The following is a 25,812-nucleotide window of genomic DNA, read 5'->3' as shown; positions in this document are numbered from 1 at the left end:
CAGTGTGTGATGCCATGCACAAATGTAGGAATGATGCATCATTGCAGGCGCCGTGTTCCTCAGGGGCAGCTGGACCTTCTAAAGTACGTTTGTCTATGGAGGCAAAGGCAGAGGTTGTTTGGTTTGTTTTAAATAGTAGACGTGCGTTTACAATATTGGACACTGCTAAATTAGAATGACCCAAATGCTTATGTTAGATATAAGCCTTTGTTTATGAACTTTAAGTCATCTAAAAAGAAGGATTGCATATTGTGATATATTAAATTAAACATATTGGGAACAGTAAGATTTCAGTAAGATTTCAGACGGTAAGATAAGTTCTCACATGTTCAACCTTTATTATCTGTGTTTTTATTTATTTATTTATTTATTATTTCCACTGGGACATTGAAAAGCAGCAGAAAAGCGTGGTATTGTTTATAAAACCACATCACAACCAGTAATCAGAATCCCTGAGCAATATGGCAGCAGCAGAGATGCATCTTATCGTTTAGGATTCATGTCACTATCAGCTGGTAACTATGAGTGGGCTGTTGTTTTTAGTTTGACCTGCTGGTGGAGCTGTTCCAGGACGAGGAAAAGGCAACCAGCCCCACTGGCCAGGTCCAGGGAACCGGGGGCCGCACCCGTCTCAGCATCAAACCCGACAAGAGCCGGGACACGAGCAGCAAAGAGCACAAGAAGACTGTCGGCTGTCAGGTGCCTGTCTCACTCTTAGCTGGACTTGCGTAACTTAGACACTCTGTGTGGTTTTTATGTGGGTGTCTGTGGGCATTAGGTGTGGACACGTAAGTTCGTGAATGCGATAACTCCAGAACGAGGTGACGTAAGAGTTTCAAGTTATTATCACAGACGTATTTACTAGGAGACGGAGGCGAAGCACAAGCAGTTGCCAGTATTTTATCTTTCTTATGAGTTTATTTTGGGAAATCTGAAGCCTGTTAATTGTGACTCAATGAACTTTAAAGACTTTCATCTTAATTTTACAAAAGGGATTTAGGTCATGATGATGCTGGTGATCCTCTCTTGTAGTTTCGTAACTCTCTACAAAAGCTGATGGACACTTTGAACGCGACCACTCCTCACTACGTACGCTGTATCAAACCCAATGACTTCAAGTTGGCCTTCTCGTGAGTTTCAGCGTTGTTTTATAATCTGCTGTTTTTGTAGGAAGATTTATCTCTTTTTCAAGTTCTCTGTTTAAATTTTAGACACCAGTAACACTGCGTGTTTATGCAGTGTTTTATTGTACAAAACTGTGTATACATGATTCACATTGGCTGTGGTTATTCGATATCGGCAGGTTTGATCCCAAACGTGCGGTGCAGCAGCTCAGAGCCTGCGGCGTCCTGGAAACCATCCGGATCTCTGCTGCAGGCTTCCCATCGAGGTACTGATGCACCCCAGCAACAGTGTGACTGACTCACACTGTAAACGTCTAATTATTTAATGTGTGTTCATATAGAAGAAATATAACATTTGCATAGCAGAAGGCCAGTGCAAGCAGTTGGATCAGCTGAAGTGATGAGTACTGAATTAACTCACTCAAATAGACATAGACACGGTGAAGAGGCTCAAAAATGCTGTCACTGCTCATCTCACCGTGAGCTTCCCCAGTATGTGCACAGTTCTTACTTTCCCCAGAAAATCCAGGAGACGTGTAGAGGTAATAATAAAGGTTGAAAAGCCAAATCAAAACCAAAACATAGTGTATTAAATACATTTTAAAGTAAAGAGACGACTATACAACGAACAGCAAAACGTCACACACCCAGCACTACTGAATAAATTGTTTTACATATCAAAATGTAGACAGTTTAGTACCATCTCCCTCAATGTGATGCTCAATGCAAAAAAAATTTCAAAATAACTTCTTAGATCAAAGAGTCTGCCGAACAAAACTCCAAATACTTGAATCTTTCCAGCTTTTGGTGTTTAAAGTATTTCAGAGGAAAATTTGATAAATTGAAAGGATCAGATTGTAAGCGTCTGTGTTTGTTTGTCAGATGGACGTATCAGGAGTTCTTCAGCCGTTACCGAGTGCTGATGAAGCAGAAGGACGTCCTCGCTGACAAAAAGTTGACCTGCAAGAACGTTCTGGAGAAATTGGTGCAGGTCAGATAGTTGGTCCCTTGCTTCATTTTACAGTTCTGTGTTATAAAACAACAGATTAAAACAACTTTTAAATCATGACTGAGTTCGTTTCACCTCTGATCACTGCTTCTTTTGTCCCTCAGGATCAGGATAAATATCAGTTTGGCAAGACTAAGATCTTCTTCAGAGCCGGTCAGGTGGCTTACTTGGAGAAACTGAGGGCAGACAAGCTGCGTGCCGCCTGTATCCGCATCCAAAAAACCATCCGCTGCTGGTTGGCACGCAAGAAGTACCTGCGCAAGCGCAGTGCTGCCATTACCATACAAAGGTTCACCAGAGGATACCAGGCCCGCTGGTGAGAACTGTGGCACTTAACATTTTATCCAGCTAAAAACTAGAGGTGTGCAGAATTTGAATCCTGACTCTTGCTTCTCCTCAGCCTGGCCAAGTTCTTGCGCCGCACTCAGGCAGCCACTATCATCCAGAAGTACCAGAGGATGTACGTGGAGAGGAAACGCTACAAGCAGAAGCAGGCAGCCGCTCTGGCCATGCAAACCATCCTCAGAGCTTACATGGCCCGGCAGAAGTATCAGGCGGTGAGTCATGAAAACACTCCTGTTTTTAATATTATATTCTGTTATTCTATGTTTGCACAGTTTTCAGTGGACAGAAGGAAGTGTAATTTTTCTAAAATTCACTTCAATGTACTCGTATTTCTTTTCCTCTCTATCACTGCCTTTGTATGTGGCTGTAGCTGTTGCGGGAGCATAAGGCGGTAATCATTCAGAAGCACATTCGTGGCTGGTTGGCCCGGTGCTGGTACAAGCGCTGCCTGGAAGCCATCGTCTACCTGCAGTGCTGCATCCGCAGGATGAGGGCCAAGCGTGAGCTGAAGAAGCTGAAGATTGAGGCTCGCTCAGTCGAACACTTTAAGAAGCTCAACAAAGGCATGGAGAACAAAATCATGCAGCTGCAGAGGAAGATCGACGAGCAGGTAACACGTTGACCTGTCGTGTTATTTATTTATTTATTCATTTATTTATTTATTTTGTTCTCTATGAGCGTTTTTATTTAGCTTAACTTTTATCCTGTACACCCAGAGCAAGGAAAACCGGTTGGTCAACGAGAGGCTAGTCGGCCTGGAGAGTTCCTACACAGTGGAGAGCGAGCGAATGCGCGGCGAGCTGAACCGGTTGCGTGGGGTGGAGGAGGATGCCAAGAACAAAGCCAACCAGGTGTCCTCTCTGCTGGAGGAGTTGGAGAGGCTGAAGAAGGAGCTGAGTGCCACGCAGCAGGAGAAGAAGACCATCGAGGACTGGGCACAAAGTTACAGGGACGAAATGGAGAAAGTAAGACAGGAGCCACTGACGCATCTCTGTCCACCATGAATATTTAGCATCTTCATATTTCTCTTCATTGTCATTCACTTCTTTCTCTTCCTTTATTAATTTCCACATATTTTGGTTGCATACTGAACGCTCGCTTGCTGCGGATGAATTTAATCACATCACTTCTTTTTTCGCCGCCTCTCTTTCCCCTCCTCTTTCTCATGTCTCTCAGACTACTTCAAAAATCCACATTATTAGTTTGAAGCTAGAATCAACAGTGACCCCTAATAAGTAAAGTCCCCGGTAGTCTCCAGGAGAAATATATCTTGTTTATCACAAAACTGTGTGTTCTTTTTTGCTTGACTACACATATTGGCAATTCAGGAGCCAGAGCGAACCGGGGGGAGAGGGGCACATGGTGGGCTCAGAGGGCAGTATTGCCCCAGGGCAGGTGAGCACAGGAGAGTAGTGATTTAGTGAGACAGCTGGTGTGTGTGTTGTTTTCTCTAGTTTACATTGCTTTGTCTTTCTTTACACTGTTGCCAGTGAAGGCTATTAGACTGAAGACCCAAAGAGTTGTGATAGTTTCGTATTTTTAATTTTCTTTTTGCTCATTAGGCCAAAGTACTGTTAGCGGGTTGAGCTACTGTAGCAAAGATACTTTTTTTTTTTTTTTTGTTATTGTTTTTACTTATGTTTACTTTCCCTTAGAGTGAAATCCCTCCAAAAATACTGATGTGCTTTTTGTAGGACATAGATTTAGGTTTAAAGGGACGTAAGTGTTGGAAATGTTGCTTTTCAATAGAGTTGACTCCCCTGTTGGAAAGAGACATTGGAGAACAGCACAGACCGAGTCAGACTCATTGCAGCGCTATCATAACATCTCTCATTACATTTCATTTCTTGAGATTATTCTCACAAATCTAAGAGTCTAGTTTAAAAAAAATCTCAGCAACAAATGTGTCCCACACAGTATGTTCTGTAAGAAAGGTTTAATCATTTGTGATGTAAGGATCACATTTGTGTGTTTTTAGATGGTGGCAGAGCTGAAGCATCAGAACGGGCTGCTGAAGAAAGAGAAGGACGACTTGAATCGGTTGATTCAGGAACAGAGTCAGCAGATGACAGGTACGCATCACCGCATACATTTAAATTACATCCAACAGCTCAGTTAATTTCATCTTTGCAAAGTTTGAAACGACTTGTTCTTTATGTTTTACCCCTCAGAGAAAATGACTCGTGCGATAGCAGAGGAGACTCAACAGCTGGAGACCGACCTGAACGAGGAGCGTTCTCGCTACCAGAATCTCCTGAGCGAACACCTTCGCCTCGAGGAGAAATACGACGACCTCAAGGAGGAGATGGCTCTTTCTTCGGTGAGCAACACATTTGCTCATGTACTGCGAGCAATGAGCCACATTTCTACACCTTTGTTTAAATGTTAAGCTTCCAGAAAAGGTGAGAACAGCAGAAATACTAACTCTTCATAGACTCTGTGGAAGGCAGATGCTTGGTAGTGTTCAGTGCCTAACTGCACTTTTAATCTGCAAGCGCAGCAGAGTGAGTGCGAGTCAATACTTGTTCAAATTAAAAGGCTTATTTCCTCTTTTGTCTGCAGAACGTCTCGAAGCCTGGCCACAGGAGAACAGATTCTACCCACAGCAGCAACGAATCGGAGTACACGTACAACTCCGAGTACGCCGAGTTGGAAGATGGTACCCGTGGCCGCGAAGTAAGAAAATTAATTGTGATCTGAAGATGGAGTTTCAACCGTTAGGGAAACAAATCATTAAAGTTAAAGTGAAGCATAACCCTAACTGGAACACAAGTTAGGAGATGTTTAATATTAGTGTTTGAAAATGTTATTATAGTTGATGTTTATGTGCTTTAAGCATTTGCATTTCAATACGTTTCATGTGGCACTTTCGTAATCGTTCTTCTCACATGCAGGATGTGACACGAGGAATCGACACCTCGCTAACTCTCAAGCTGCAGAAACGTGTCACAGAGCTGGAGCAAGACAAGCAGTTGCTGCGCAACGAACTGGAAAACAGAGAGGAGCAGCTGCAGCGGGCTAGTGCCATGGTACCTTCACCCATTTTCACTGCACTCACTGAAAAACAGATGATCTAAAACCAAAAGTTGAAAGGTCTGTTAACATGCAGTTCAGTCAGATAATGGATATTTGAGATGATATAGAATATAATTAGAGCTGGTTCAGGTCTTCCTCAATACTTATAAAATAAATTTGACGGTTATGGTAAAAAAATACAACTCAGACCAAAATCATCTACATGAATAATTATCACTACAGATTAAAAGTATATAAACGTGTTTTCGTTTCAGGCTCGTGGGGCTGAGCTGGAGTACGAGTCCCTGAAGGTAAGTAACATGACCATAGGTGTCCTAACCTCCACTCACTCCTCTGAATGACATCATCAATGCTTCTTATACAGCAAATGAAAACAAAGTCAAATTTTCTGCTCGTATTTCTGACTGTAACTTCATCTTTCAGCGTCAGGAGCTCGAGTCAGAGAACAAGAAGCTGAAACATGACCTGGAGGAGATGAGGAAAAGTCTGCTCGGTAACGCTGCCACAGGCGCCGGTGCTCCGGGCTCGCCAGCTTACAAGGTGCTCCTGGAACAGCTCAACGCCTCCTGTGAGGAACTGGAGGTCCGCAAGGAGGAGGTGCTGATCCTGCGCTCCCAGCTGGTCAGTCAGAAGGAGGCCATGCACCACAAGGTAGCACTTGATATTCTTTATTTTGTTCACATTCAATTAGAGAAAAACAAACATGTGTTTGGCATGTTGTCATGTTTTACAAGGTCTCATAACTGTGAAGGTGGATGAAATGCTGCTGTTTTACATCCACCTTCTCATATTTGTGTGTTTTCATCTCTGTCTGCGTTTGTTGTTGTTGTTAGTAAGCAGATAACAAAAAAATGGGTCAACTCTATTGACCCAAAGAATTTTTTTCTAATTTTAATTTATAACTCTTGTTGTGTTTAAAACTAAAACTTCATTGAGCTTAGGATCGTAAAACGAGTCTTTATTTATTCGACACGCGAACTCTTTTTGGGGGTAAAATCATTGTTCACACTGCGTATTGACAATGCTTCAACCTGTCCATCGTGCCTAACTGCCCCGTCTCCACCTTCTCTCCTCCATTCATGCTTCCCCACAGGATGAGAAGGTACAGTTGAAAAATGGCATCAACCATGAGTATTTGACATGTTTTTTCATGGTCTGTGCTGTGTATGAAACATCCTCAGGCATCTCAGTGAAACACAGAATTACAGCATTTATTCTGGTTTCCATTTACAGCGAGGACGCTATCAGCAATGAAAAACAACATAAAACAACTGCTTTCCTGATTCAGTTGTGTTTTATTGTCTTTTATTCTGCATTAGTTTAACTTTTTGGAATGAAGAGATGCGACTCGCTGCCATTGTCTGCTTTCACACACTCAGTGAAACACATTAAGTCCCGTTCTCTTGAAGCTGTGTGAACATTTGTAACCTAAATTGAAGACTAAAGTAGAAAGGTCAAAGAAGTTACTGATATTTCCATGTGGAGCAAGTATGACCGGTTATAAAATGTTGTAATACAAAGTTAAGTAAGTGGGTAAGAATCTGAAAATAAGTGAGAAATCCTTTGCTAAAGATAACTGAATCAGTGTAGCTTAATATTGGATAGACCCTCAATGGCCACTTTGTTAGGTACAAAGATGTTTAACTGCTTGTTAATCAAATATCCAACCGACCACATTACAGCAGCTCAGTGCCTTTAAGGGTGTAGACATAGTCAAGACAGCCTGCTTAATTTTAAGCTGATATACACAAATTTACTAGTGAAAATACTTTATACTTTATTTTAATACCTAATAAAGTATAATACTTTATTAATCCCAGAGGAAATTATGTTCAGAAAATTCTGAATTTGGTGCAAAGTAACAGGAAAGCATGTACCCATTGTGCCTTGTATCAACAGTTCAGGCTGGTGGTGGTGTGCGAAATATATTCTCTTGACACACTTTAGGCCCTTTAGCACCACTTGAGCATCATTTAAATGTGTGGCCAGTGAATCTGTGATCAGTATAGATGTGCTAAAAAGGAATAGTTTAAGTAGACATAAGTAATAGATTTTAAAATTTCATATTTGGCTACAATTACATGTGTAGAATTAGTGGCGCGTTATATAATATATAAATATTTACCTGAATATCATGGATATCTGACTGAAGCATAGAGGTTCTGCTTTTAAATGTTAATATGAATTCAGAGTTTAAGCCGCCCTTAACTCTAACTGTTCAATACAACATGATGAGGTGTAAACAGATCTAAATCACTTTAATGTCAGATCAAGTTCAGATTTATGAGGAGACTTGGGCTCATCTGACACCAAGCAGTATTTATGTGTATTTATTTATAACTCAAATTAAAGGATACGATACTATAATTACAAAATTAAAAGAACGGAAAAGAACAGATAATTAAAAGAAGTAAAATTAAAGAGTCAAGACATAATAGTCATATTTATAATCAGACACTGTCTTCACCTGTGTATTGTACATTTGTCTTGTCCTTTGTCTTTGTGTGTGTGTGTGTGTGTGTGTGTGTGTGTGTTGTACTTCAGTATGAAAGCTCCCTGCAAGTTGAAATTGTGGTTTTTGAATAATATGAGTTTGTCATGAATACTTGAACAAAATTGATTGAAGGTTGTTTCAGATGGTTTAAAAAAAAAAAAAAGGCGATAACCGCAGTACTGTAGATGCAAATATTATATGTATCAGATATACATATATTCTGGCTACCAGTGTCTCATTAGGTGAATGGTTCTTAGTGATGTATCCCAAAAAACATCAAAACTTTTGATCACAAGTGACAAGTATTGTTTCTCTATTGTCTCTTCGCTTATTTCCAGGAGACCATGACGGAGCCTTCAGTGTATAAAGATGACGTGTCCAAACTGAAGGACGACGAAGTCAAGCAAGCTTACGTAGGCCTCAAAGACACCAACAGGTACTTTCTTACAGCCACTTCTCTTCCTCACCTCCATGTCTTTACTCATTGTCCTCCACTGACTCACATCAACCTTTGTATGCTCTAGTGCCATTATGATACCGTGTATGTGTGAGCGCCGTGTGTGTGAATCCCTGTTTGTCCTGTCAGATCTCCTAGGTTCATGCGTCAGCAGCTGGAAGTCAGTGATCTCCTGAGTAGGCTGAGGTAACCGATGAGACGTGGCCGATGCATCGTGGAGCAGAGCATGCATGGCCACACTGTCGCTGAAATACTGGGTTATAAATGACAGATGTTACTGCAGCTGATTTCAGTCTGTAGTGCTGATGAAAGCTTGAGCGGCAGAGCGTAACATTTTTTTGGCCCTAAAAGCATGATGAATAACGCGCCTATTTTCATTATCACAGCGTCAAATAATGCCGCCGGCGTGTCTTACCCAACTCATCGTTAGTTTTTCCTAAAACTAATGTGTTCAGTGTCTAAACCAAATCTTCCAGTAAAACTGTAAGGGAAAGATGAAGGAGAAAAGAAAAGTTCACATCATTTTGGTATATTGTGGGCCTGATCTGTAATTTCGTCTTACTGATTGGAAACTAGCTGACTGATTAGGTTCAGTGTTATTTATTTGTGAAGTGTGCCGAACGGATTTGAAAAATATGACGGATAGAAAAGTGTTACAGAAATAATTGAACAAAAAAAAATCCTTTAATCGATTAAAAATAGTTCCAAAAAAATGTGTGAAATTGAACATTTGAACTTCCTTCTGAGACTCAAAACATTTTGAAAATACTGAAAAAAAATGGATGGATGTTAATTTTATATTGATCTTTTTTGTTTTGAACTTGTTTGAAAAATATAATACTGCTGCATCTGTCTGCCCTTTAGAGTAATAAATAAACAATTATAGCTCATGAAGACATTTTCATTACGATGAACTATGTTTAGGATGAAAGAACTTTATTAGGATAAACTAATCTAGTCCCCTAATTTTCTGTCTTTAATACTATATGCATATGACTGACTTCTAACGTTTAAAAAAAGAAAGTGAAAAAAGGTTTTAAAAAGTGAAGTAGGACGTGAAGACATTTTCTGGATGATTAACCCTTCAGCTTCCTAAAGCAGGTCTTTGTAACTTCTTGTACATAATGGTGGACAGACGGCAAAAACGGCATATTTGACGCGCAGGAGTGAGAACACGCTGCAAAATAAAGTATTAGATTCTGTTTTGGCCTAACAGAAAGAGGACGTTGTGTATATGTAGCTGTACTTACTGACATCAAGAATATTTATGTGGCTCATGAGGGAAGTGAGAAAATGGTTTGCATGGGTCAAGAGTTCTGTAACTTTAGTGGCTCTACAGTTGTTGTGACTTTATCTCTGTATTCACGGTGCTGTAGTTACTGCAGGACCTGCTTCACTTAACAGCATGAAAGTATCTGAGCAGCGAGGGAGATGGCTTTGAGTTTCGGTTTGACTTTTACGCCCAAAGTGACTAACTGTGCCACAGTTTAGATCCCGATGTAGAGCTTCAGCCTCAGCTTTATAGAAGGAGTTTGGCATGAATGGTGCATGAAATGATTCATTTATGTTTTAATTGTTTTCATTATTACGCTAAAACAGCGATGCACAGCGTACTTGTAAGGAAGCGCACATTTACACACAACCACAGACTGTATATAAAGGAGGGAAGGCAGCAAGGAAGGAGATGCAGAAGAGGTTTGCAAACATTTGACTGCTGATTGCAAAAAACTTTACTGTAGAGAGAAATCTATTGGGAAAATGGCCACATGAGCACCCTTCTGATGTTTTTTGGGGTTTTTTGTCTCAACACTTGATTCAAGTCTTATTATTATTCAGACCTCATATGCTGCACATGTTGTATCACTGTGATTTCCCCACTCCACTCTCCAAAAAAACAAAATAATTTACACAATACATTGCACGAAAAAAATACCTGATGTAGCAAATATGACAAAAATTAAAGCTCATGTTTGCAAATTAATATTTAATTTATAATCTTTTTAAAAATTTTGTCACAAAGTTCAACACAGAATTTTCCATTTTCAAAAAATGTAAATTTTCTGGTAATTATTATTTAATGGTTCAGGCTTTAAAGGGTTAATTAGATTTGACCCCTGCTCATCCAATTTCAAAACACGAAGATAGTAAAGTCCAAAACACGTCACAGCAGGGCTTCCATCTTTTATATACAGTCTGTGTGCACAACTAAAATGGAAAAGGGTAAAATGTTACAATCTCTGTATTTTAAAATGTTAAGTCAATTTACTTTTCCTCATAATAATTTTACTGGCTTCAGAACAGTGCAGACATTAGGCCTCATTCACAAATCTGCGCGTGAACATTTCAAACGTTTCGTGCAGAAATCCCAAATTCATCCATATTTTTTTTTCCTGAAAGCTGGTTTACAGCAGCTTCAGACTATCATGAGGGCCTTTCTGTCTCACACATTTTTGCCGAAAGCATATTAGGGTGGCTTTATTAAAAAATAAATAATCCAAGCATATTTGGCACAATTAATTTAATAGAGATCATCCTAATTGACAGTTAACATCGCCTCTTTACTAAATGCTACTTCGGCATAATAAATGGCTTTGGGTGATGGATCAGGTGGTGCTCGTCCTTCACCGTTGCCTCCTTTTTCTTCTGGTCTGTTTCCAAGTTTTCACAGCAGCTCTGATGTCGAAACTTTTGCCCGTGTCACCTTTCACTCCGAGTCTCTGGAGACACAATATTTACTGCCTCGGCTATTGCAGTCCAAGCTTTTCACTCCTAAGGAAACACTTCAGAAAAGTGTGCCTTCTCTGGCTTCTACCTGAAAGCTCTCACTCCCTTTATTTTTTTGTTTTGTTTTTTTAGCAACCGTGCTTCCCTTTTCACTCTCGACTTCATAGAGAAACGGAGTATGACAGTTTCTAGACGGCAAAAAACAGCCACATGCCATTCAATATAGAATGATTTGGATTTGCACACGGAGGCGGCGGGAGCTAAATTTGAAAGTAATCTTGCAAGTTTAAACATTACTGTGCACAGTAACACATGCACATTTTATTGAATGAGGCCAAATGTTTGACAGCTGATAAGATCAATGAGGTCAGATTATAAATATCTACAGCGACAATGTTGTTTTACAGTAGAGCTTCCCTAAAAGTTCAACTTTGTATCGCTGCATTCTTCCCTCTGTTTGTGTCCCATTTCTTGACCTTTTCTGTTTCCACTGACTACAAAGTTCGGTCACTGGATCACTCAGTAAATGCAAGAACAAACTCATTCACTCACACACATATAAATTCTGCTAATTCACATCAGTAGATTTATACCACTGTTGCCTGCAGTGGTTGAATAAATGATTAAAGTGGACTTTTTCTTTATTTTCTGTTGTGCACATACTGTTACAGTAAGGAGGTCTGCATATGTCCATCTCATCTCTGTGAACCATAATCTCAGGTTTGACACTAAGGGCTCTGTTCCAGATGTTCCTTTGTCTTTTTTACTCTTTGTGATCCCTGTGAAAGTAGTTATCTCTAATTTGGTCATTTCAGGCAGAGAAGCGCCACCTGCTGTTCTAACCTTGTTAATGAGGCGGCAAGATCGATGCAGCTGTTGTAAAAGACAGAAGGGGTTAGAAACGAGCGGAATAGGTGCACTTTAATGTATTACTGAAATGCATTGAGTCAGAAATAGGACTTCACACATCATCAGTACATCAGGTTTTACAGATTTTCTTCCTTTAACTTTATGACATCACACAAATTAGTATTATTGTTATTTTGTGTTGAAGACCAGATGCAGGATGTTATCACACCTCAGATAAATATTCTTGCTCATGTGGTCCCGCTCACCCGATCACGTTTCTTTGTGCCATTGTAATGTTCATGTTGCTTTGTGTTGTGTGTCGGTCAGATCTGCTGCTCCAGACTTACGTAAGCTGAATGAGGACGGAGAGCTGTGGCTGGTTAATCAGGGCTTGAAGGAGACCATCAGGTTTAACAGTGTTTTTGAGCATGACACGTTTGCCTTTTTTCACGGGAAAGGATGTGACCCGTTGGTTTTCTTCGCTCACGTTTCTCTCTCACACTTCATTTCTCTCACATCAGTCTGTTTATTTTGACTGCCTTCTGATTATTTGTCTTCCTTATTGTTTCTGCCACACACTTCGCAGGGTGCTATAATGTAAAACTTTCTTTAGGTGTTGTGTAATGTACAGTCACTGATGCAAAGCTTTGGTTTGAGTTTCTAGATTTATTTCTGACAGTGAAGCAGGATTTGTCTTCGTACTGTACTAACCATGTTTTATGCAGCTATGAAAGCTTGTTAAATGTCAGTTGACCGTGGAATTTTTCTTCCTTTTATGCTGTGATGCCTTCGGCTTGTGAACTTAGATGGGCTGAAATTTTTATCCACTCAAGTGTTTCCTCAATAACTGCTTACTATCGTTAAAAAGCTGTGAAAAAAACTCTTAAGTGTTGTTCACAGACATTGACTGAGGTTAATCACTTTCTGCATGCTTTTTATTTTTTACAGTGTTTGCCTTTAAATCTTGAGAGGTCTGGTAGTGTCATGGAGCAGTTATTTTTCTCTGAGGGGGTTGCACTGTGATGTGTGTGCGTGCAGTACTTTAAATACATCCAGAGGAATATTTTAACAAGTTTTAGAAATAAAACCCAGACTACTATAACCTTAAAAACGGTTTAGGATCAGTGACAAACAGGCGGCTGCACACGAGTTCAATCCCCACCAGAGCCGATAGCCCCATATTCCCAAAGCACAGGACACCTCGAGGAATGTGGGCGAATGTCTTCTCCAACCAGTCAACACATGTAGACTGGTTGGACAAACTCTCAAGAAGAAATATCTGCTAATCGTCTTCGTACAGATGTATTATAAAATGATTTATGCATGCAGAAAAACAATTGGATCATAAAAACTAGTAAAAGAATAGAAGTCATTGTATAAACTATAGTACATAAAATGACTGATTCCTAAAAGGCATCAGCAAGAAAGGATTGCATCAGAGAAATTGATGGAAAAACAGAAAAACAATGTCTATCCACCAAGAAAGGCAGTCAAAGTTCTTTTTTAATAAAGCGTATGAAGTGCTCCTGTTGTACTAACTGCTACTGTCGTTTTCATAAAAAGATAGAAATACTGCATGTTGGTTGTTGAATGAAAACTGAACCTCTGTCAGCTCTACCTGCTCCGTTCCTGAGCCTGATCTCTGAGTACTGATTTGGCTCGGTTCAGTTTTCCTCAGAGAAACTTTTACTCTGAAGAGAGGAGGAGAATGAATGAGCGTTGTTCAGAAAGGCTGGACTCTGGGCTGCTGGTAGTGTCTGCACAGCATGCTGCTGCTGTCCTCAATCACCACTTTCTGGTGGAAACTACAGCTTCTCTTTCCCTTCTGCACTGGGCGTCTCACTGCCTTTCTCCCCCTCACAGTATGATGCTGATTTCTGTCTCTTTCTCTCTTACCTCTCTCAGGCTACTGGAGCACCAGCTGCAGACTCAGCGGAGGACTTATGATAATGAGGTGGAGTCGTTGCGCAGCGAGCTGCAGAACGTCAAGGAGGAGAACAACCGGCAGCAGCAGCTCTTAGCCCAGAATCTGCAGCTGCCTCCAGAGGCCAGAATCGAAGCCAGTCTGCAACACGAGATCACCCGGCTCACCAACGAGAACCTGGTACGCTGCAGCTTCCACACACAGATACGGGGAGGAGCTAAACTTTGTCTCACAAATTCAGCATAATTTTTAAATGATAAAAATAAAAACAACACACTTATACACACACCTAAGAATGGATTTTAGGTGTGTGTATACACAAACTTTTCTTGATATATATCCATATAACTACTGACAGCTACAGACAATTTGTATATCTTACACTCATATTAAATCTGCAATCACATTATTTATTATTAACAGGCCAAAAACCCACAGAATAATTTTAATTTGCTGTAAATACATTACCACACACCACTGAGAAAAGGTCACACCCCCAACCAACGCTTCTGAAATAATCATTCCACCCCACGGTTTGAGAAAACTGGGACTACGAAGACTTTGGGGGACGGTCAACAGTGTGGATATTACACTATCCGTAAAGATGGCCACAGCTCATTTGACTAATACGTTACATCACTAATAATAAGACCACGGCTAAAAACTCTTCCAGTGGTAGAAATGTGAATAACAGCATTTCGACTGTGTGATTTGAGTCACTTTCATGGCCATACATACACAAACTAAACCAGCCGCTACAGAGCTGCGTCCCACACGCTCATTTGTGTGGATGGTGTCACCTGACAGGAACTCATGGCAGACGACCCCACGGCATCCCGAGAGGCTCGAGTCGTCATTTTACGGCGGATGGTTGTATGTAGAGACCGCGTGTGTGTTTGCCTGCGTGTTTGCACGTTTCTGACTAACTGAGATTGTTCTGAATGAAATGCTGCAGGGTGTCGCTCTAATTCTCTGCAACAGTGTCTTGTAACTCACAGCGGAGCAGCGCTGCGCCTTCTTCTTTTTCCTAACAGCCAAAAAATCCTGCAATCTTCCTCTTAAAAAACCCCCCAAAACAAAAACCAGTACGGCAGCACTAATGTTGATTTATAAATCACACCAAGGAAGTTTTTTAATTCTTTTCTCTTCATCTTCTAACCTTTTGATTTCCGTGTTTGAGCTGATGTCCACTGCAAAGCCACTAACAGAAGAGTAGGATTCCTCCTTGTAGCCACTGGAGGGCGACATTGCAAAGCGGTCTGTGTCTGATGATGCTGTCTGTTAGTCCTCACTGTTCTCTCCTCTGTGTCCCTCGCTGTGTTTTTAGGATCTAATGGAGCAGCTAGAGAAGCAGGACAGAACAATCCGAAAGCTCAAGAAGCAGCTGAAAGTTTACTCCAAGAGGATTGGAGAGATGGGAGGTAAAGCGAGAAAAACCGAAGCCTGAAAATCTCTATTCATATATGCTCGTTTCCACCACATGTCAGCTGACTGTCACATGCCATGCTTCTTCCAGCCGGTCAAACCGAAGGCCAGACATCTCCGGGACAGATGGTGGATGAGCCGATCCACCCTGTCAACATTCCTCGCAGGGAGAAAGACTTCCAGGGAATGCTAGAGTACAAGAAGGAGGATGAAATGAAACTGGTTAAGAACCTCATCCTGGGTATGAATTTAGAATTAATGATATAGTCCACTATCTAAAGCATTAAAGTAGATGGAAAGGAGTCCTGAAATTACTGAAACTCCCTGGAAACTGAAGCCTCAATTCACGGTTTGCACAAAATAAAATCTACAAATAAACTCACCCCTCCTCCATCTCTCCAGAACTAAAACCTCGTGGTGTAGCAGTGAATCTGATCCCAGGTCTGCCAGCCTACATCCTGTTCATGTGTCTGAGACATGCAGACTACGTCAACGATGACCAGAAGGTCCGCACTCTGCTCACGTCAACCATCAACAGCATTAAAAAGATCTTAAAGGTACGTATGCTTTTAATATTTGAATGAAGTTCACATTTTGCGTTTCCAGCTCCTTTGTTCTTAAATTAAAATTTTTGGATGTTTTTTTGCGTTAGATAACTAAAAAAGGTTCTGCAGTGAACACAAACTTCTGCTGATGTTTTCTTCTTCATCAGAAACGAGGAGATGATTTTGAGACCGTCTCTTTCTGGCTGGCCAACACCTGCCGCTTCCTGCACTGTTTGAAACAGTACAGCGGAGACGAAGTGAGGCCAACAACAATACACAAAACACAGAAAATGTCCCATTCCAGCACATACACGGTTTTTCTAGTCAGTTCAATAAGACATCTGGTATCACTGTATTTAGATATTCGGGAAAGAAGGAATCTCTTTTATTATCTTGCTGTTACAGTCCTTTATATACTAATCTGTTAAAAATGACCAAAAGGACAAAAAATATAAAGCTTGACGTAACAAGCTGTTGTTTTGATTGTTTTTGTTTTTTGTATTGACCGACTGTGTCGTGGATTAATATTGACATCGTTCACCTTCTCTGACACATTGTTTTCTGTGCTTGTCTCAGCAATTCATGAAGCACAACACGTCGAGGCAGAACGAGCACTGTCTGTCCAACTTCGACCTCGCAGAGTACAGACAAGTGATCAGCGACCTGGCCATCCAGATCTACCAGCAGCTGATCAAATGCATGGAGAACATCCTCCAGCCCATGATAGGTTTGTCCCTGTACATGTGATGTGTGTGTGTCACTTGATAAGTAATTTCCTGCTCCTTTGGTTCTTTTATGCAAACAAGCTTTAAGACACCTTTGACAGTTCAATATGGTCCAAAGTACTCACTGTATCTGCTCTTACTGATGTTACAGTTGCGCATCCATGAAAAAGAGGATTTACGAGGTGCAGTTAGGAGTTAGCCATAACTGTAAGCTATCAAAATAAAGAAAAAATGCTGAATTCTAGCTGAGGAATTTCTGAAATAAATCCATGTGATACTATAATTTTACTGCTATAAATGTAATTATAGACGAGGATTTAAAAATAGTAAGATTTTAGATGGTTGGTGAAGTTAGGAAGTTGCCATAAAATGTTCAGGCACCCACAGCTAGCTACAGAGATGTAGTTGGGCTAACATATAGTTTTCACAAGACTCGATGCAAAAGAAGTAAGTACATGCTGAGAGGGTTGAACTTATAATCAGGGTCGGTTGGTCATCATTTAACAAGCGGGTAGAGCACATGTACTTATACACCTCCCGTGTGCGTGTGTTTCCTCAGTCTCTGGCATGTTGGAGCACGAGACCATTCAGGGCGTGTCGGGAGTTAAGCCCACGGGTCTGCGTAAACGGACGTCAAGCATTGCCGACGAGGGCACCTACACCCTGGACTCCATCCTGCGACAGCTCAGCGCCTTCCACTCCACCATGTGCCAGCACGGCACCGACCCTGAGCTCATCAAGCAGGTGGTGAAGCAGCAGTTTTACATCATCGGCGCTGTCACACTCAACAACCTGCTGCTACGCAAAGACATGTGCTCCTGGAGCAAAGGCATGCAGATCAGGTATGAGGTGTCGCTGCTCAGAGAAGATCTCCAGAGTGAGGCCGGATGCGTTATCTCATCATGCGTGTTTGCAGGTACAACGTGAGTCAGCTGGAGGAGTGGCTCAGAGACAAAGGTCTGATGACCTGCGGAGCCAAAGAGACGCTGGAGCCTCTGATCCAGGCCGCTCAGCTGCTGCAGGTGAAGAAGAAGACTGACGAGGATGCAGAGGCCATCTGCTCCATGTGCCACGCTCTCACCACTTCTCAGGTAAAATATTTTTAAAATTATTATCAGCTAAAGCTTCAGCTAAAACCTTTCTCTTTCTGTGTTTTTAACTTTTCTGTCTTATGTCTTTCAGATCGTAAAAGTTCTGAACCTCTACACCCCCGTCAACGAGTTTGAGGAGAGAGTGTCAGTCGCATTCATACGAACCATACAGGTAATTTCTTTTTTGGCTAAATCAAGTCTATACTGCTTTATCTTCAGTGTTTTGGGGTCATTTTTTTTCTGGTTCCAGGCAAGCTGCAGCTGAGTGAGGCTGGCTCTGCCCGGGTTATCTTCCTGTTAAAAGGAAGTTCTTCCTCAAAGCGGTCACTCGTAGAAAACTGTCTGATTGTTTGGGTTTTGTCACTAATATTGTGAGGTCTTTGAGACACCTGTTGTTGTTAACTAGTGCATGTACCGTAAAGGCAATGAATGTGTGCTGCTTTGAAAAACATCAGCATTTTTCTGGCGTTTCTGGGCATCTGATAAACAGAAACTTCTGTTCTGCTTGAGTAACTGAAACGCCAAGCAACACAGCTGCAGAGATGAATGCATCCAGTGTCAGCGTGCATGTTAAGGTCAGCATTGGATGGGGATGGCTTTTATATTCAGTTTCCTTTGTGCTAATATATGTCATGTGAGAGAAATATGTCAGAAGTAACGTCAAGTTAAAACTACATTCGCAACAATGCTGGTGAGGAAGAGAATGATATGTAGCTACAGCTCCAAAACCACAACTGCTAGCTTTGGCTTTGCCTAAAGCCGTCGCTCTGATGGAAATGAATGCGCTTGTTTGTGTGTTGTTTATGGGGCGCTGCCAAGATCGACTCACTGTGAAGTGAAGTAAAGTCGATGTACAGTAGCTGGATAGATAATTGCAAAGACGGTGTTTATATAATTTATTTTTAAAGTAACAGGTTACTTTTTAGTTGTAGCTATCTTGTAATAAGAGAGCTGTACATTTGATAACAAGTACAGTTCCCTGACACTTCCCATAGGCACTATGTTGAGCTCAAGGGTCCTCTCAGATCTGAGTCACTGCACTGATCGGTATTTACGAACTTCATGCAATCGATTCTGCACCAAGATAACTTTTCTTACTTGTCGAGTCTTCAAACAGACTGGCTTAATATATTTTCTGTCTACTACCTTTTTTTTTTTTTTTTTTTTTTAATGCACATGAACTTTTTCCATCATCTCTCTCTCCAGACTCGCTTGCGGGACCGCTGTGAGAGTCCCCAGCTGTTGATGGACACGAAGATGATCTATCCCGTCACCTTCCCGTTTAACCCTTCTTGCCTCGCACTGGAAACCATCCAGATCCCCAGCTCGCTCAACTTGGCCTTCCTCACCCGTGTCTAATGCGAGCCCACCAGAGCACTCTGAGCCCCGCGGCGAATTTGTCTTAGTGGCCACAGTCGGATTTGCAAGTCACCGTCTCCCCGAAAAATTTAAAACACCACAAACACTCGCAAATTTCACTCACGTTAACACGATTTGAAGTCATGTTTAAATAAACGGGTGAAAGGGTTCAGCAGTTTCTCTAGTTTAAACTCAGACATGCGCGCACGTACATGAAAAATGCAGACACGTCACATCTGTAAAGTACTTTCATCCTCCGAACGTACAGACGCACACTCGCCTTCTCTCTTTCACGAACGCACAGATACGCACACATGTGGTTATTTCCGCTGGTTTAAATCTGGCCGTAAGCCCTGAGCATCATCTGCTGCTTGTACAAAACGCCCGCCTCTTAGAGAAGCCACAGGACCAGATCAATGCCTCCAGTACTCGCCATCGATCCTTCATCTGCGTTTCCAGTAATCGTTAAGATAGTTGTTGTTGTTGTTGTTGTTATTGTCTCGATACACGAGAGCAGGCCCACCAGGTGGAGCTGAAGCCTCAAAACAAGTTATGATTTGTCAGTCTAGCAGTCTGCCCTCATGTTGGGTCAATTCTGAGCTCCTGTGTGAGGGCAGCTGAATGATGAGGTGAAAAAGTCAGCGCTCTCTCCACCCCGTGTTGAGGTGACCACTGAGCAGATTTCACTTTGTACGTTTTATTCTCTGAACACATCAAGCCAAGACAAAATTCATCATCTGTACTATATTATTTATACATAAATAAATATCTATATAAATATGAATAATATATATCCTGTATTTTATTTATTGCACTTATAGCTACATCCCTTTTTAAGATTAGAAGCTTCCCCCTTGCAGCGAATGTGTCCGAAGTGAAGGATGGGACCACTCTTTCCCACAGCAAACAGCTTCTTAGAGACAGTTTTAGTTGCTTCCTTGGCTATTATGTCAATATCAGGTAAATATGTAGTATCTTTAATGAGTGCCGGCACAGATAATTATTTGTTAGGTCGCGTCTTAAACCTTGAGATATTTTTTTTGTCATGTTTAGCCTGCATGTCTGGCAGATGAAGTGTAGCACAGGTTTTATAGGCGAGGACAGATTGAGAAGGTTTAAGGTTCAAACTCTGCAAAGGGTTTTAACCTGCGACAGTCTGCACCGTTTACAGCTGTGACCAAAGCCGAGCGTCACAGGAAACACTGACATGAACACATACTGTATGAGTACCAACCTTACACTCTGCTTACTGTTTTTTTTTTCTTGTCATCTGGCTCAGAGCCATAAAAATGTTTTACTGTTGTCATTGTGTGATTATTTACTTTGTTCAGTATTGTTATTTTCTTAAAATAATCTAAAGCCATGTATTACTGAGCAGAATAGATGCAAAAGGCTGCAAAAATCTGTTGAGCTTTACATTCCCTCTGCTGCATCCTCTCACAAACACAGCTCTGTTCGACTCCTCTTACATCTCCTACCCGTCCACCTTCACTCAGCATGTCCCAACGTGGACTTTTATTACCAGAAAAACAGAATGTGTTCATTTATTCCTCTTCTCAGTTTCACAGCTGGGTTAAGGGTGACAAAGAAGTTTTGTTTTTTGTCATTTTGTTGTTGGTGCACATGTTCTTTCAGCTCAGATTGTTTGCTTGCATGCACTGCTACTCCTGCTGCCCCCACTTAAACTGCATGGGTTTGGCAAAATCCAAGTGCATGCTTTTGATTTTAAAGAAGAGAAACCCAGGCACAGGTGAAGTGTCGGACGAGTGTCTGGTAATCTGCCCATGTTGGGATTGAAGTAGTTTTCACACATGCATCTGCTGGATTTGTGAGAAGAGTTGCATGAGATATTTAATATATTTAACCTGCCAGCTCACGTTAAAAAAAGGAGCTAAATGGGTGTATCATGTCCAACCTCCTACATTACCCAGGTGGCATCCTCACCTAAACAAAATCCCCTTTTCCCACTTACGTGGGCAGCAGTACTGGAACCAGTGCTGATGTGAAAACAGTTCCGAGAATAAGCTCACATTTCAGCAGGTGTGAGAAACCGTTATTATGCAGTGTTACCAGCAGATTTTGGGTCATTTCCATGTGAAGAAATCAGGCCAGTCATTGGTCAGTTTCTTGTGATAGCTCCTCCTATATTCACTGACATCACTGGTTGGGGTTGGGCACAAGTGCTTTTTGAGAAAACGTATAAAACCAGTTTAGACTGGGCACAGTGGAAAAGAAGTAAAAGGATGCAGTGACCCGATTCACCAGCCATTATTCAGAGTTTGTGTGTGAAAACAGCTTTTCCTTCGTTCGCTGCCTCGTCATTTGGCACTTCTAGTTTACTCCTTGTTGTACCGTTAGTATTAAGCTGCCTCTCGCCTTGATGTGACCCTTATTTTGCGCGGTGACCTTACCCTTTCAAAAAACACATTTCACTTTGATGGAATATTTTCTCCTTACACACATGAACTGGATTCTGCAGTTTTGATTTAAATTTTTCAAACCTTTTCAAGGATGTAAAATTTACATTCAGAGGGGGAAAAAACTATCAAGGTGACGTACGAATGCCAAACTCTAATTTTAAGTGGAGTAATTATGTAAAGCTATTTTGTGTTGCACTTTCCTGGGACCATGTTTTTGTTCTATTGGTTGGATTTGTAGTTGGTTTAGTGTATGTTGTGTGCAAAGAGAACATATCTTGTAGTCGTAAGAAAGATGGTTACTGAAGGAGTTAATCAATTATATGAATGTTTAAAAACGTTGAAGTGTATCATGATTTTTAGCTGCACATTGTAGACCAAGCCTTATCTGAATCACTTGCTATCTGAATGACTTACATACATGATCAACGAACATTATGGCATTGTTTTGTTCTGTCAGTGCAGTATTTTTTTTTTCTTTCACTGTAAAATGAATAGAAATGTGTTTTTTATTTTGATTGCGTGTCATTCGGTCCTGCAGTTGGTGTCACAGACATCAAAATGAACTTTTTTTCAACACTGCAGAGGAAATCTGATAAACGATAGATGGGTATGGACTGTAAAAAGAAATCCATCAAACTTCCCCGTTCTTTTCACACAAGTGCAGCCTGTTGACCTTCCTCTAGGTAATGTCCTGACTGACTAACATCTCTTTGTTAACATTATAAGCTGATGTGTGGCACAGGTGTCAGAGATGAAGCTCAGAGTCAGAGGACACTGCAAAGGATTAGCTAGTTTCAGAGTAAAAACAAAAAGCATCTTCATTCATTCAGTGGTTCGTGTTACTTTCTTAGTTGAGCAGAGCTGCTGCAGCATCTTGTTCCCCTGGGCTTCTCTTGGGCTCTCAAACAGGAGAAATATGTCATTCATTCACTCTGCATTTCCATACTAAAGAGAGAATCGGCTGTATGATATGACTCAGACATTATAAATTACCATTGTTCTCATCAGCACTAGCATAAATTGTGCCGTTTTAAAGAAATGTTCAAAACTAACTTAAAAAGAGATACATCCCCTCCCCAGCTCTTGAGGTACTGGTGTGAACATGCTGAAGCCGGTACCAGATGTTTCCTCTCCGATCCCATGTGTACATTTGGAAAAACTGGACTGTTTGTAGTTTCTGGTAGCTGTGCTTAGTGAATGTGTTCACTGTTAAGAAACTTGGAATAAATTGTCAAATCTGTAAAAGTAAAATAAAAGAATTCCGCACTGTTTGGGTTTCCGTGTTTCTTATTTTTGAGAGTTTTGGGTTGTTTTAGGAAAACGTAATCATGAAACAAAATAAGATGTGGAATTTTTGTTTTTTTCTTTTGGGGGGTGAAGCAGTCTGATTTCTGAGGTAAAGCACAAAACCTGAAAATTGGAAGGTTTATACACAGTTTCCCTGATTTCATTTAGATGTTATTGCCTTTAATCTGTTGAGGGTACTGTACTTTCTGAGCTTTTGATGAACAAAAATGTTTATTATGCTTAAACTCAAATCAATATTTTGCTGAACAGCAGATTTCATTAGTTACACCTCGCTAGTACCCACTTGGCTTGGTGTTAATTCTCTGTGGCACCGTTTCAACAAGCTGCTGAAAACGTTCCTCAGAGTTTGTTTGATATTGACATGATGGCATCACATCATCACACACAATTTACTGCAGATGTCAGCTGACCCGTGGTGCAAATCGGTTCCCAAAAAGTGCTCTACTGGACTGAGATCTTGTGACTTCGGAGCCCATTTGAGTACACTGAACTCCCTGTCACAGTCTAAAAACACTTTTAAATGATTTGAGCTTCATGACACGGTGAGTCAACCTTCTGGAAGCAGTCATCAGAAGGTGTGTTTTCACTCTGAAATAAGTGATCAGACTGTGGGTTTAAATGATGGCCAACTGATACCAGCTGATACTGAGGGCCCCTTCTGCTTCAAAGTTCAACACATTGAACATTCAGACGTGCTCTTCTGCATACCTTAGTTGTAACATGTGGTTGTTTGAGTTACTGTTGCCTTCCTATCAGCTGGAAGCACTCCAGCTATTGTCCTCTGACATTAATGAGACATTTTCACCCACAGAAGTGCTGCTCACTGAAATATTTTCACTTTTTCTGTAAAACCCTCTGCAAATCCGGTTGTGCTTATAACTGGTAAATTGGTGCCATAAAGTAATTGTGCAGCTGGTGGTGATCCAAAAGACTAATGCACTGGGGTTACACAGTAAGAGTAACCTCCCAGGCCTTACAGGTAATGCTGCAGGAGTGTATAAAGCATGGTGGTAAAAGCAGAGCAGAGTTGGGGCTTAAATGCTTCACTAAGAAGCTTACCATTCCCTCTCTGTCCCTCACTGACAATCCTCTTCACTAGAAAACATCCACTTAGATCTCCAGAGACAAGCAGCTGCTCTACAGAGGGGAAAAAGTATTTTGTAAGGTAAGATTTATTGTTATTTGTTGATATGGCAGCTATCTGTGTGGACTGACTGGAAGCTGGTGTTTTAGATGTTTGACTCTGCAGTTTAGATAAAATCATCAAAGACCGTATTGGGTATTTAAATGTATCCAAATGATTAAGACACTTGATACAAAAGATCAAGGACAACTTAAGCAGAAAGTTGATATGTGATTACATCACATATCAAAGGACGGTAAGAAGTTCAAATGAAAACGAACTTTTTTGAGTTTGTGTGCAAACTTCTCAATGCAATCTACCAATATGACACTATGCTGTTCTATATATACATTATTTACTCATTATATGAGTTATACTGTCATGGAAAGCCAATGACATGAAATGATAATTCATTATAAATGAGGGAAAGTGTTTGAGTTTCAGTTTAAATGTATATAATTGTGTAGGGAAGCGATAAAATGTTGATCCATATTTTGGATGACCATATTTAGTTCAGATTTGGAAGTCCTTTATCATGCACTGCTGTGAACTCGGTGTTGCTGGATGTGTGTGGTTCCCAGAATAGCTTCTCTCCTCAGAGGAGGATCAGGCTGGAGTAGATTACCAGCTGCTTATCTTCTGTACAGCTCCACACACACAAACGCAAAACAAGACAAGTGGTCAGAGCTGAGAAAAGAAACCAGAAGAGCCACAAAGAAAACCCTCCAACATGTAATCCTGATGATTAAAGTCATCTTTATGTGTGTGTCTTGTGGGTTTCTGCAGGTGTGCTGGTGATCCTCTGCAGCCATGTGTGACCAGACTTTCGTGGCGGCCACTTTTGGCCCCTGCGACAGCTGCAGTAAACCGAGTCCTCTGATGAACATCTACATTAAGAACGAGGCCACCAACTACTGCTCCCTCTGTGTGGAAATGGTAATGTTCTCCTTTCATTTTCATCGCTACACCTCCCCTCAAAAATCAAACAAAAGGCAGCATTATGCTAATGAATACCATTGTGAATGATTGCAATGAGTGTGTATTGCTGTTTACCTGAAATACAACAGAGCATGCACCACTTATGATTGTTGTGGCAGTCTCGAATTATTCATTACCATTATATAAAAACAGCCCGAGTCCATGTTCATAACATAATCATTCATTATTGGCTCATGCAATGCATACCAATTAACAAGATGTAGCCTAATTTAAAAGCTGATACTGCATTTATGTAAGTAATCTTATGATTGTGCAACAAATTTATACCTAAGCAGTCAACATTTTCTAACAGAAGGTTGTTGTTTTCAGAGAAAAGGTCTTCGCCCTTCAGGGCCGGCAAATAGCCTTTAAGCTAATCAATCATGTCTACTAAATTTATTAAGTTGAACATAAGCATAGATGTCATGTGTAGCCCTTGTGAAAAAAAAGTCCTCTGTCCCTGATTTAAAAGCTTTATACTTGAGCAGCTACCACCTAACAATTCACATGATGAGACGTCTGTTTCTCCAATACTGGCAAAAAATGCCCAGAGTGTTCCTAACTCACCAATCGAGGGATAATATGGACAGCTTGGTATGCTCAACAGTGCTGCAGGATGTTTTTGTCACTAATGCTCGTTGCCTCCAGCATCACTAACATGAATGCTACAACCTTGCATATCTGAAGGCAGATATTCTGCTACTCTCCTTTAAATGTAAAAAAATGTGTGAGTCAAGTATTATCTGCATTTAGGGAACACATAAATATTGTTTAGCTCTGTTTGAGCTTGGTAGCTTGCTCCATTTTATTAATTTAGTTGCCTCATTCTGCAGATGAACTGGAGATTTTTTTGTTTGTTAAATATCGAAACAATTT

At 40.9% G+C, this 25,812-nt stretch overlaps 2 protein-coding genes across 4 annotated transcripts in view; both read left to right on the top strand.

Annotated features, from left to right (window-relative positions):
* Positions 1–20,406, top strand: part of myo5aa (myosin VAa) — a 59,655-nt gene extending 39,249 nt beyond the window's left edge. The window contains exons 16-44 of one of the 3 annotated variants that reach the window (XM_005748887.2): positions 544–699; positions 1,033–1,130; positions 1,304–1,390; positions 2,007–2,115; positions 2,238–2,449; positions 2,534–2,690; positions 2,849–3,088; positions 3,195–3,443; positions 4,457–4,550; positions 4,650–4,798; positions 5,041–5,154; positions 5,373–5,507; positions 5,769–5,804; positions 5,938–6,165; positions 6,608–6,616; positions 8,347–8,444; positions 8,595–8,651; positions 12,366–12,446; positions 13,944–14,142; positions 14,770–14,835; positions 15,290–15,383; positions 15,479–15,628; positions 15,790–15,944; positions 16,100–16,189; positions 16,509–16,659; positions 17,217–17,499; positions 17,574–17,748; positions 17,840–17,920; positions 18,955–20,406. In XM_005748887.2, the coding sequence (XP_005748944.1) occupies positions 544–699; positions 1,033–1,130; positions 1,304–1,390; positions 2,007–2,115; positions 2,238–2,449; positions 2,534–2,690; positions 2,849–3,088; positions 3,195–3,443; positions 4,457–4,550; positions 4,650–4,798; positions 5,041–5,154; positions 5,373–5,507; positions 5,769–5,804; positions 5,938–6,165; positions 6,608–6,616; positions 8,347–8,444; positions 8,595–8,651; positions 12,366–12,446; positions 13,944–14,142; positions 14,770–14,835; positions 15,290–15,383; positions 15,479–15,628; positions 15,790–15,944; positions 16,100–16,189; positions 16,509–16,659; positions 17,217–17,499; positions 17,574–17,748; positions 17,840–17,920; positions 18,955–19,107 (3,906 nt within the window). In that variant the 3' untranslated portion in view covers positions 19,108–20,406. The remainder of the gene's footprint in view (positions 1–543; positions 700–1,032; positions 1,131–1,303; positions 1,391–2,006; positions 2,116–2,237; positions 2,450–2,533; positions 2,691–2,848; positions 3,089–3,194; positions 3,444–4,456; positions 4,551–4,649; positions 4,799–5,040; positions 5,155–5,372; positions 5,508–5,768; positions 5,805–5,937; positions 6,166–6,607; positions 6,617–8,346; positions 8,445–8,594; positions 8,652–12,365; positions 12,447–13,943; positions 14,143–14,769; positions 14,836–15,289; positions 15,384–15,478; positions 15,629–15,789; positions 15,945–16,099; positions 16,190–16,508; positions 16,660–17,216; positions 17,500–17,573; positions 17,749–17,839; positions 17,921–18,954) is intronic. The other 2 variants (XM_005748888.2, XM_013914870.1) reach the window with 2 other exon arrangements.
* Positions 20,407–23,878: 3,472 nt separating this feature from the next.
* The window catches only part of gnb5b (guanine nucleotide binding protein (G protein), beta 5b), a 14,246-nt gene continuing 12,312 nt past the window's right edge, over positions 23,879–25,812 (top strand). The window contains exons 1-2 of the mRNA XM_005748886.2: positions 23,879–24,000; positions 24,745–24,894. Of these exons, the coding sequence (XP_005748943.1) occupies positions 24,769–24,894 (126 nt within the window). The 5' untranslated portion in view covers positions 23,879–24,000; positions 24,745–24,768. The remainder of the gene's footprint in view (positions 24,001–24,744; positions 24,895–25,812) is intronic.

This window comes from Pundamilia nyererei, unplaced genomic scaffold (genome assembly GCF_000239375.1).
Source record: "Pundamilia nyererei isolate P.nyererei 1_Seehausen unplaced genomic scaffold, PunNye1.0 scaffold00233, whole genome shotgun sequence".
Classification (NCBI taxonomy): domain Eukaryota; kingdom Metazoa; phylum Chordata; class Actinopteri; order Cichliformes; family Cichlidae; genus Pundamilia; species Pundamilia nyererei.
The sequence above is the reverse complement of the archived record's forward strand: the minus strand, read 5'-3'. Positions and strand labels throughout refer to the sequence as shown.